At 37.6% G+C, this 12,962-nt stretch overlaps 1 protein-coding gene across 1 annotated transcript; it reads right to left on the bottom strand.

Annotated features, from left to right (window-relative positions):
- Positions 1 to 856: 856 nt before the first annotated feature.
- On the bottom strand, positions 857 to 12,332 carry LOC131156623 (translation initiation factor IF3-1, mitochondrial). The gene is made up of 4 exons (XM_058110452.1): positions 12,138 to 12,332; positions 3,249 to 3,317; positions 2,393 to 2,455; positions 857 to 2,287 (listed from the first exon to the last, which is right to left on the bottom strand). Exons 1-4 carry the CDS (start codon positions 12,300 to 12,302, stop codon positions 1,265 to 1,267), a joined length of 1,320 nt encoding a protein of 439 aa, XP_057966435.1. The 5' UTR covers positions 12,303 to 12,332; the 3' UTR covers positions 857 to 1,264.
- Positions 12,333 to 12,962: the final 630 nt, after the last annotated feature.

Genomic DNA, 12,962 nt, shown 5'->3' with positions numbered 1-12,962 from the left:
AAAAAATTGGCAATGAATTTGAGTTTAAATAAATTGTGACTGAAGATAAAGAGGATTGTTAAGAATAATTGTTTCATGTGGCCTTTATATACACCTTCCTTAGTAATTTGGCTATTATCTAAAGCACAATATGAAGTAAACATTTCAAATGAATTATTATTTAAAAATAAATAAATTATAAAAAAGTTCAAGTAGTTCAGCTGGTTAGAGCAAAGGCTCAAAATCTTTTGTGTCAATGGATTGAATCCACTTTCAAGTGGCCAAAGGGTCCAAAGGATACGTAGCTAAATTTTGAAATTCAAGTGAAAGAGGAAGCCAAAAAAACATAAGTGTTCTTGCACTTGACGGCTTTTTGGCGTCGCCCTATCACGCTGGAGGCAAATTTTGTGAAAAAAAGATAAAAAATAGTTGAAACCTCAGATTGGTTCTTGCATCTCTGTGATCAAAGGGATGTGCGAGTTTGGTTTGAGTGTTCATAATAGCCAGTGAGAGGATAAGACAAATATTCTATAATGCACACGAATGATAAGATATTGTAGAGTTAATCCATAGTGATTTTGCTGGTTCTTACTAGCAAATCAGGATCATTATCCCATCTTTTTCTTTTTTTTTTTTCATTTTTATGCATTTGATGAAAACAAATGTAGAAAAGAAGGCATGCGTAGGAAATGAAGAACTCTTCCATCTTGTGGCTTATCTGAGTAGGCTATGGTAGGGTGCCTATGAATGGTGATATATATATATATATATATAATACTTGAAAAGGAGAAAGACTTGCATGTCAAGGCATGTAATTTAAGTCTTCTGCCTAGACAAAGTTTATCTTCCACATTAGCGGGTCCCCCAGTACTCATCATTTAATTCTTCAACATCAAGAACACTTATTCATTCTCATCCATATATAAATATCTCAATTACAATAAGAATAGGAAGAACAATACAACAATTCCCAGTATATTTATCCCTCTGCTAGAATTTTCAATGAATCTAATATTTTATTTCCACAAAGCAATCACAAAATACATAATTGTTCTTTCTTTCATAACCTTAAATTAATTAGGAACTGGCCTCCTATTCTCATATATAGGATTCTCGTCACCAAATTCCCCAAACCGTATGCCAAGTAATAGCGTAATACATGCTTGGAAAATCTTTTAACCAAAACTGTTTGGGAAGTGGGAAAGGTTGCCCAAGTACAGGAATTTTCTCCAAGGATCTAGGGTGCAATTCAGCAGATATCCAGCCAACTAGCCATTGCAAATTCTTACCTTTGCACCTTAGGTTGGACGTTACCATCTCTACTGAATATTCCCCACTTCCCTTGGGGCTCGTTCGACTTTGGGGAGGGTAAGCTCAAATTTTCTGGCACCCGTCTGGGGCTAGGATCCCTCCCAAAATCTGTGCTTCTTTCTTTGTCCATATTGACATCTGAGGCAATACCTTGTCTCCCGGTGCCATTGGCCTTTGGAACACTAAAAATCCCATAACCGGATGCTGATGAACTGGGAGTGCCAGGATGAGATGGTCCTCGACTAGGAATCTCATTAGGAAGTCTCGAGTTTTGGAATGCAGGGGAATTGGTTCTAAGTCGCTTTGTATCTCCCGTTGAGGGAGAACCATTCAAATCTAACAGTTGTTTTCCCTGGTTTAGGAACTGAGGCTCTAAACTTGCAGGTTCATTTGCAGACGAAGCTGCATTGTCCATAGGCTTTGTCGCAGGAATTCTATTGCTGGGTTCCCTTCTTCTGTACCTATTTTCAGCCCCACGTGGAGGCTCAGATGAGAAGGCGGGAACTCTCTGAGCTCTGGTGGAATCAAGTTCCAGTCTGCGGTGCAAAAGGTCTGCTGGAGAGGATGGCGTTACTGCTCCATCATTCTTTTGTTCACCATAAAAATTTCCAGTCTTTTCTCTGTCGTTAGCCCCACTACTGATGTCGAACACTTGATCAAAATCATCACCTGCATTAGAAACTGACCAGGAGGTCTGGTTTGATTCATGCTTTTCATCTGGCATTCCTGCAGCAGAAACAGGGGCATCATCATCATCATAAAGATAATTGTCTTCGGTTTCCGATTCAGATTCTGCTGGGCTCAAATCTTCTTCGGAACATTCGGCACTTTGAGAGGAGAGGCTTGTGTTAGGTGGCAAACTTGTAGCTCCCACAGCTTTGGAAGCCTTTTTTCCAGCACCTTTCTTTGAGGGGCCAAACTTGATATGCCTGACTACCATATATGCTTGTTTTTTCTCCACCCAAGGCCCACTTTCCACAAAGGAAACATCTTCAATCTGCCAAAGGTTGTTTATGGTACAACGTGAAAAAGACAGCACATACCAACATACATATATAAACAGCTCAAAGAAAACTGCGAAAACGAAAGGATATGGTGGTACCAGAGCAGCAAGACGAGATAACAGTTCTCCCAAATCTTGATCTTCAGTACCCACAGCTGTACACTGTTTCAGATCCAAGAAGATGAGTTAATTTTTTATATCCTTGATAGGAGGAGAGAGAGGACATAGTACATACACATACTACAAATTTTTAGACAAACCAAGGTATAAAGACCAGGTATCATGAGTGTTCTAAGTACATACAGGATACATGTATCAATTTGCATACAAATAAGTATATGTTCCATTGCTGTATTTAATAACATTTTTTAATGTATTAACAACTGCTTTCATGAGCAACTTCCTTCCAAACAATTGAGAGGCTCCAAATAGAATAAAAAGAAGAGAGGATCCTCCAAGTTGCCTTACCCTAGAGATAAATCTCCCTCATGTAAGACACACACAAGTAAAGCTGTCATTTTAAAATTTGAAAATTTTGAAATTGAACTGCATATCAGGGCACATAAATAACAGAGTTTATATGGCAAGTACATTAGATACTCAGCCATAGTCAACCAGCACATACATTGATTACATAGTACATATAATGGAAGTCGGCTTGGGTTACACAACAGGAAGTAATCTATGACCTATCTCCCATCCCATACCTCTTCCCAACCCCACCAAGATTGCAACCCAAGACCTCCAACCTAGAAGTCAAGCTCTAATGATTGGGATGTGTCCTAGAGGACTTCTAGCAAGTACATTTATTACAAAACATAAAATGTGAACAGATGGTCTCCATTTGAAAATTTCCCATGATATAATAGGATAACATGGAAAGAAATCAAACATAAACTAAACAAAATAGGAAATGAACAAGCAGAGTATATTTCCCAGAGAAGATGGTAAATACCTTAACCCTGTAACGACGTTCCATCAGTCTCTTAATCATATCTGCTTTTATTTGGAGGTCTTTCAAGTCCTGGAAGCATGAATAGAGGGCATTATGTAACATCATTGGTTTGAACTGCAGACATTTTCAACCCAAAATATGCAACCTATGCAGAAATTATAAACATCAAGAGCTATAACTAAAAGGATCAAAGATTTTGCATTGACACTATTTTAAAGAAATTTGCTAACTTTTAAACTACTAACCAGTGTACCAATCACAAATTGTGAGTAGCAACAAAATTTAGTATTGATGTATCACCCATTAACGAAATTGTGAGTAGCAACTATTTTAAAGAAATTTGCAAACTTCCAAACTACAAAACCAGTGTATCTAACAAGGGAATTTCCTGTTCTCTCTAAATACCTATTCCCTCTCTAACCTCAGCCAAAAAAAAATCCAGTTTATAGATGAATGCTTACCGACATATCCCACAGGACTCCATCTCTGTTAACATGGTATCAGAGCATGATCCTATCTAAACCCTATTTCCCTCAGACGTCGCCAGAAAACACCATTCTCACGTCTGTTCTTCCCTAATCCACCTCCATCCCATACTAAATCACAAAACCAACCATATACCTATAATCAGACACCCCCCCCCCCCCCCAACGACCCACTCCACAAAACTCCATCGCCGGAGGGCCCTCCACGCACCAGCCAAATGCCACCAGGGCCAACCCCACATGCCGGCACGTGAGAGCAGTTCTGGCCATGTTTTTTCGTTTTTTGTTTCTTCTGCCATGCTTCAATTCCTTCTTTAGACTATATTATTAAGCTGCCAGTTTTTTGCTCAAAAATTCAACCTTTATCAACCATGCACTCGCAGTATTCCATTAATTTCTGTTCAAGGTTTGTGAAGGCTTCCTTGTGAGTTTTTTGGAGCCATGGCAGAGTTCGTATGTTCAGATGTGAGGCTGTTGCAGTGCTATATCCGTCGGTGAGTTGTTCACCTTGACTGTGGTTGCGTCGGTGCTTCACATATTTTGTGATTGTCCCGATTAGTTTTGATTGTTCTTCTTGTTTTTGGTGTGATTACTGATTTGTGAGTGTTGGGATGGAATCTATGAATCCCAAAAAGTTGTTCCCTACATCACTGCTGCAAATAACGACTCAAAAGTTGGATGGAAAGAACTATGTTCACTGGTCTAAAGCTGTTTGGATTTATTTAGCAGGATTAGGGAAATATGACCACTTGCTCCAATTCGAGTCTTCTGATAAGAAGAGAAAAGACATGTGGGTTTAGGAAGATGCCTTTATTGTTTCCCTTTTATGGAATTCGATGGAGCCACAGATTGCACGGATATGACCAAGGAAATTTAGGATTATGTCAAACTTCTTTACTCTAGTAACATTACAAGTATGCATGAATTATACTAGGCGTATTTTCAGTTACAACAAGGCGAAAGAAGCATTGCAGATTATTTTGGAAAGATGAAGCGTATTTATGAGGAGCTTAACGTCATGCAACTTACAACTGCCGATGTTCGTGAGATGCAGAAACAGAGGGACCAGATGACAGTTCTTCCTGAGTTTGAGGCAGCTCGGTCCCAGATACTCAGTAGTGCCAAGCTGCCATCATTTGCTCATGTTTATTCTCGTGTCCTTGTGCTTCCTTTAGCACACATTCTCCTATTCTTGCAACTGGCTCTGAGAGGACAGCCTTTGCTACATAGAGTGATTCTATTTCTCTACCAAACAACCACAAAAGTTATCGCAGTGTTGGGATCTTCAAAGGCACACCTTCATGTGTCGCCAATGCAGCCACCACTGACTTCACACCTTTGTGGGCAGCCAATGCAGCCACCACCAACTCCTCACCTTTGGGGTCGAGTGGGGGTAACGTACTGTCTCTATGTCAGAGGAAGAGTATTCCAAGTTCCAACAGCATAAAGCATCACAACAAGCTTCTCTTCCCAATCTATGCATGTCATCCAGTACTTTTCATCCTAGTCCTTGGATCATAGACTCCGCTGCCACTGATCATATCAAAGATTCAAAGGTATACCTAGCTTTTACTCCCCTCTTCAACATCCTGCAAATTTTACCTTGTGTTACTCTTGCTGATGGATCTATTACTACAGTCAAGGGAATTGGGACTGTAAATCCCACTTCTTCTATCACTTCCTTTGGTTTTATATATTCCCAAATTTCCTTTCAATCTTATGTTCATTAGCAAAATTACTAAATCCATGAATTGTCCAATGACATTCTTCCTTGATTCTGTGGTTATTCAAGATTTGAAGATGAGGAAGACGACTAGTGGAGGGCATGAAGTTGGTGGACTCTTATCACTTTGAGCCGCTATCTCCCTCTACCACTTGCACTACTGCTGCCACACCTTTCCAAATTCAATGTTGCTTTGGTCGTCCTTAATTGGAAAAGTTAAAATGTCTTGTTCCTTGTTTGAGTTCTATGTCTAGTCTTGATTGTGAGCCTTGTCAGTTGGGAAAGCACCATTGTGTTTCTTTCATTTCCTAGGTCAATAAATGGGTTGCAAGCCCTTTTATGTTAGTTCATACAAATGAATGGGGTCCTAGCAGGGTCGTGCTTAGGGGTGAGCATAATTCGGGTTTAACCGAATTAACCGACCGAGTTCGGTCGGTTCGGTTAATATACAAGTTCGGTTCGGTTTGAGATTTGGATAATTTTGGGTATTAATTGATGAAACTAGGGACAGAGTAGAGGCTGAGTTAGAATTATGGAGAGAAGCTTTGGAATCTAGAGGTTTTAGGATAAGTAGAAATAAAACTAAATATATGAAATGTAATTTTAGTAATGATAGGAGAAATATTAGAGACAAAGTTAAACTTGATGATGAAGAAATAAATAGCACTTGTAGATTTCAATACCTTGGATCTATTATGCAAGCTGAAGGAGAAATTGAAGATGATGTAATGCATAGAGTTAAAGCAGGTTGGGTAAAATGGAGAAGTGCTTCAACTGTGTTATGTGATCATAAAATACCCTTAAAATTGAAAGGGAAGTTTTATAGGACACCTATAAGACCAGCTATGCTATATGGATCGGAATGTTGGGCGATGAAGAAACATATTATCCAAAAAGTAAAAGTTGTCGAGATGAGAATGCTTAGATGGATGAGTGGTATAACATTGAAAGATAAATTAAGGAATAAACATATTCGTGGTAAGTTAGGTGTAACTCTTATAGAAGATAAGATAAGGGAGGGACGACTCAGATGCTATAGAAACTTGCAACGTAAGCCTTATAGTGCACCTGTGAGGAAGAGTGACTTAGTTACTGTGGGGGGCAGTAGAAGGGGTAGGGGTAGGGGTAGACCTAAAATAACTTGGGAGGAGCTAATGAGTAAGGATTTAATATCCTTGAATCTATCAAAAGAAATGGTTCATGATCGCATAAATTGGCGGAAAATGATTCATATAATCGACCCCACTTAGTGGAAATAAGGTTTGGTTTTGTTGTTGTTGTTGTAATTAATTTTAAATTTATTCAGTCAAATTCGGTTAATTGAATTACCCGAAAAGTTGGATCGATCGAGTACGATTGGGTTACAACAACTAATTTGGTCGGTTCGGTTAGGGATTAGTGTTAACAAAAAAATTCGATTAATTCAGTTAATTAACCGAATTTGACCGAACCAACCATTTGCACACCCCTAGTCGTGCTCAAGTTGGCTTTCCGATACTTTGTAAACTTTGTGGATGATTATTCAAGAATGACTTGGTTATATTTAATAAAAGACCGTCCTAAGTTATTTCATGTATTTTGTGCTTTTTGTTTTGAAATTAAGACTTAATTTGGTATGCCAGTTCAAATATTTCGAAGTGATAATGCTAAAGAGTTTTTCAGTGCACAATTCACTACCTTATACAACTCAGTTTGGAATTGTTCATCAATCATCATGTGCCCACACTCCTCAAAAAAATGGGGTTGAAAAATAGACATCTTGAAATCACTCGCACTTTATTTTATTTTATCAAATGCATGTACCTAAAGTGTTTTGGAGTGATGTTGTACTTATTGCTCGTTATCTAATGAACAAATTGTCATCCTTTGTTCTTAGTGGTAAAATTCACTACTCCATTCTCTTTCTTAATTCACCTTTATTTTCTCTTCCTCCTCATATATTTAGGTGTGTGCCCTTTGTTCATCAAATAACTCTTTGGGTAGATAAGTTGGATCCTTGTGCCATAAGATGTGTCTTTTTGGGCTACTCGTATACTCAAAAGGGATATCTTTGCTATAGTCTTGTGTTGCATCACTTCTTTGTTTCAGCCGATGTTACCTTCTTTGAGTCTACACCTTACTACACCTAGTCACTGAGCGCTTCTAAGCTCAATGAGAGTCTCATCCTTGCCCAACTAACCATCTAAGTCTCCGGATAGTTCGAGTCCTTCACATTGCCTTGATCATCCTAATTTGCAAGTGTATTCACAACGGTAGCTCCAAAGAAAAGTGTCCCCTCTAGCTTCTACTACCACACTTTTGGTTTCCTCATTTGATGATCATACTTCCCATGACGTTGATCCTCCTATTGCTGTTTGGAAAGGTAAACACACATGTAAACACCCCATTTCCAACCATGTTACTTACGACTCCTTATCACCCTCCTATTACTGTTTTGTCACTACTCTGTCATCTACTACCCTTCCTAAATTTGTTTTGAAAGCCTTAGCCCATTTAGGGTGAAGGGATGCTATGGTTGAAGAGATGAATGCTTTACAAGACAATGGTATTTGCGACTAGGTATCTCTTCCTCCTAACAAGTTTGTGGTTGGTTGTTGCTGGGTTTATACTATGAAAGTCAACCCTGATGGTTCTGTTGCTCGTCTAAAGGCTTGTCTTGTTGCTAAGGATACACTCAAGTGTATGGTATGAATTGTTCTGATACCAAACTTACATCAATATGTCTCATAGTAGTTAAAAGCATTCCTAAGGCACACCTAGGCCGGGGCGTAGTGAGGCAATCAAGGTAGAGCCTCATCCTTCTTCAAGGGAGGCAACCTTCAAGAGGCGCAGGTAGGCGCACTGAAGCACACTAATTCTCCAGGTGCCGTGAGTCGCACCTTGAAATTTTTGAAGCTGTTAAGAAATAAAACATAGCCAGAACCAGTCCCAGCCCCAGCCCCCTTCCAGGAATCCAGCCTCCAACAGTTCGACTTGCACCGGCCCTAGCCCTTCGTCTTAGACCCTTTGAAGTAGCACGAACCCAGCAGGAAAAGTTCGTCTTCGACCAATCAATCCTTTGAAGCAGTACGAAACCAGCAGGATCCCTTCTATTCGACCCTTCGAAGTTCGAACCAGCATGAGGCTTTCGTCTTCGACCCTTCAAACCAACAGGAGCTATTCGTCTTCGAGCCTTCAAATCAGCAAGAGCCCTTCTTCAGTTTGCCTTCAAGCCTTCGAACCAGAAGAAGCCCTTCGTCATTGAGGTTCGAGCCTTCATGCCAGCAGGGGCCCATCTTCTTCTCTTCTTCTCTTCTTCTTCTTCATCTTCTTCTTCTTCTTCTTCTTCTTCAGTTCTTCTGCTTCTTCAGTTCTTGTTCTGCTTCTGCTTCTTTTTCAGTTCTTCTTCTCCTTCTTCTTATTCTTCTTTAGTTCTTTTTCTTTTTCAATTCTTCTTCTGCTTCTTGTTTTTCAGTTCTCCTTCAGTTCTGCTGCCTCCTGCCGGCTGCTGCTTCTTATAATATTAACTTGCATCAAGCCTCTAAGTTAATATTATATAATGTGTAATTAATTATGTAGTTTAATGCAAGTTTATACTTTATAATTAATATATAACATATTTTACTGAATTTTGCTGCTGTTTTGTAATTTGTTTGGAAATGCAGTATACAAACTATACATTTTTTTTTAAAATATATTAATATATATCATTTTTTTACTGAATTTAGCTGCTGTTTTATTGTACTCTTTTCTTTTGATATTGAAGATACTTTTGGGCCTTCAGCCTGGCAATTTTATTTCATTTCTAATTTGAAGCTTGAAATCTTGCATAGTAATTACTTATGTTGAACTATGTTTGTTTCACTTGGAACTGGGTACTTCGTTGTCATAATTACTCTAGAATATTTTGGCATTTTAAATTGTAATATAACTATTGATGTGTTTTTATATCAATTACCCACCAAATAGGCATTGTACACAATTTTAATAATTGTGCGCCTCACCTGCATGACGGCTCCAAGTACCCTCTGTGCCTCTATGCGCATTGTGCTTTGACTACTATGGTACATCTGTTCTTCTCTTTGGCTACTACTTGTCACTAGCCTTTGCATCAATTAGAAGAAAAAAATGTCTTCTTGCATGATGACCTTGAGGAGGAGTTTTATATGGAGCAACCACCTGGGTTTGTTGCTTAAGGGGAGTCAGGGTTAGTGGGTCAGCATAAGAAGGCTTTATATGGTTTAAAACAGTCTCCTAGAGCTCCTAGAGCATGGTTTGGTCATTTCAATGTTGTAGTACTTGAGTTTGGTCTTCAACGGGGTGTTGTGGATCATTCCTTGTCTTATCGTCATACTTCATCAGGTAGGATTCTTCTTGTTGTTTATGTGGATGATATCGTTATTACAGGTGATGATTACAAAGGTATTCAGAGTCTCAAACTTTTTCTACAAACTAAGTTTCAAACCAAAGATTTGGAACCGTTGAAATACTTCTTGGGGATAGAAATATCGAGATCTCGTACTGAAACCGTTGTGTCACAAAGTATGCTCTTCCTCTGTTCGATGAAACTGGCTTGTTGGGATCTAAACCGGTTCATACACCCAAGGTCTTAAATTTCGATTTCAACTCAAATTTCAAAGCTCCAAAAATATGGAAATTTTGCCGAAAATTTCGATTTTGAGGTCAATTTCAATTTCAATTTGAAAAAAAAAAAAAGAAACTTAGTAGTAAAGCATGGAATTCTTTGTGAAACTTTAGAAATGGTTAACAAACAAAATAATATAAGTTTTAGGACTAATATATTACAAATTAAATACATCTATGTTTTGTATAAGGTGGAAAAGTTGCAAAATAGTATGTATATCAAACATATTTGTAAGATAATATGCATTAAACATATTTAGTTAATACAAATGAAATTCATAAATCATTTAAATATGATTTATTATACAACTAATGAAAATTTATACATGAATGGTTAAATAAAAAATTACACTACGTTTATTTCTTCATATAATTTCCAAAGCCCTTGTAATAATCTTTCGTTTCAATAAAATAAATCAAGATAGAAATTTCACTTCACTCCAAAATTTCTCATTTGAACTCTGATGAAATTTCATCGAATAGTTAAAATTTCGATAAGTATTGCTAAAATTTCGAGATTTCGATAAATTTTGGATGATTCGTTGAGATTTCAACAGAAATTATGCAAGACGGAAATCAACTGCCATTTCGATTTCGAGAGTGACAAAAATTGGAAATTTCGACAGAAATTTCAACAATTTCGTGGAAATTTAAGACCATGGATCCTAACAAGAAGTTAATGTCGGATATAGGTGATTTGCTACCTAATCCTGGATAATACTGGAGAGTTGTTGGAAATTTGAATTATCTCACAGTTGTTCGGCCAGGTATATCTTTTGCAACAAGTGTTGTGAGTCAATTTCTAAATACTCTGAGGACAAGTCATTGGGACGTAGTAATTCACATCTTGAGATATTTCAAAGGTGCACCTGGGAGAGGTCTTTTATATCGTGACCAGGGTCACACTTATATCCATGGATATAAAGATGCAAATTGGGCTGGATCACCTTCTAATCGGAGATCCACCACCAGGTATTGTATCTTGGTTGGTGGTAATTTGGTTTCTTGGAAAAGTAAGAAACAAACTATGGTGGCAAGGTCAAGTGTTGAATCAGAATATAGAACTATGGGCCTATGGCTCACACTACCTGTAAACTTGTCTGGTAGAAGAACATGTTGGAAGAATTGGGTTTTTGCATTCTCAACCTAAGAAGTTGATGTGTGATAATCAAGTTGTTCTTCATATTGCCTCCCACCCAATCTTTCATGAGCAGACGAAGCACATTGAAGTTGATCGCCACTTTGTTTGGGAGAAACTTGTGCAGAAGCTCATTACAACCACTTATGTGAAGTCGGGCATGCAGCTTGCTAATTTGTTTACCAAAGCGTCGGGGGTGCTCATGTTAGATTCATTTGTAACAAGCTAGGAGCTAATGACATTTATGCTCCAGCTTGATGGGGAGAGTTAGAGGTTATATATGTCTTTTAGTATTATTGTTATTGAGTGTGTTAGTATGTTAATTAGTGAGAGTTAGTAAGGATATTATTATCATTAGAATGTATTTAAATTTGTATTATAAATAGAGGGAGAGACCTATCTTCAAGTTAGGTCACTCATTTTTAATCAAATCTTAACAGAGACATTAGAAGAAATTAATTATAGCAAATGTTTTATTTTTTTGGATTCATATGATGGAGAATTAATGAGTTTTAAGCTTGCCATCAACCATCTAACACAATGCTCCTCATTCACCCGAATTTGAAACCAGTTGTGTGTGGCAAGAATGAAGACACTAACGTCACATTTGGTTTGTGGAATGGAATGGAATGAAAATTTAAATGGAAATAGACAACATGAAGAAATTAAGCGATAAATTTGATTCAGCCTGATTCTATTCTATTTCTATGTACCAAACATGTCGTAATGGCAACATAGGTGTAGTATATTTTTTTAATGTGCGCCCTAGATCATGCGACTGGCAGAAGAAGATTCATGTAATGACTGCACAACCGCATCTTGTGGCCTTCAACGGTTGAGTGCTGTCATGAGGAAATTGAGAAAATGCCAACATTTAGCTAAGAATAAATTCAAAATTCAGCATTACAGGATGAACTTACAGTTTTGCCTGAAAATCGAACTTCTTTGGAATCTCCTTTCCGCACAGTCGACTCAGACTGCATTAAATAAAGGCATAAATAATCAATCTCCCAAAAAATTGACTTCAAAAACAAGATATAACTGATGGGTTGATTTCTTTTCTTAGAACTAGCAGGCATCGGCATGACAATATTTTTTAAGTCAAATACCTCCTCCTCATCCGGCCACTCCTCGTTGACGAGACTCTGCACTTCTTCACCGAGAACTACAAAGAGTTCGTCGATGAACTCTGGCTTCATTGACGAAGCTTGCTTAATTACCAATTTACCCCTCTCTTAATTAATTAATTCCCTATATCACAGTTTGGGTTCTTACACAGGTACCCGTTAAGAACCCGTTTAAAAATATAATTTATTATTTTTAATTTTTAAAAACATTTCATATAAAGTGACATATATTCTTTTTTAAAAAGCAACACTCTTTTATTTTATTTATTATTATCTTAACAAAAAAATAAAATGTAAAAAATAGTACATCTGCTTAATTAGTATTTTTTAATGTGATATATATATATATATATATATATCAAATTAAAGAGGTCTCCTTTTACTAAATTCAAACCAAATTTAAACGGGCGGGTCATGGGTCACTCGTTAGATTTCGACCCATTTTGCCACCCCTATTCGCGCCCACTCAGGTAGCAGTAAACCTAGGAAATGACAATATTGTTGCTAGCCTACTAATGACATCCTTGGTAATTCACTAGACAAATTATATGTGAAGAATCGAATTTCAAACCGTGAAGCTAGTAAGGCTCAACTTCACTCTTATCATTTGAACAAACT

Source organism: Malania oleifera, chromosome 5 (assembly GCF_029873635.1).
Source record: "Malania oleifera isolate guangnan ecotype guangnan chromosome 5, ASM2987363v1, whole genome shotgun sequence".
NCBI classification, from domain to species: Eukaryota; Viridiplantae; Streptophyta; class Magnoliopsida; order Santalales; family Ximeniaceae; genus Malania; species Malania oleifera.
This window is presented reverse-complemented; position numbering and strand designations above follow the sequence as displayed.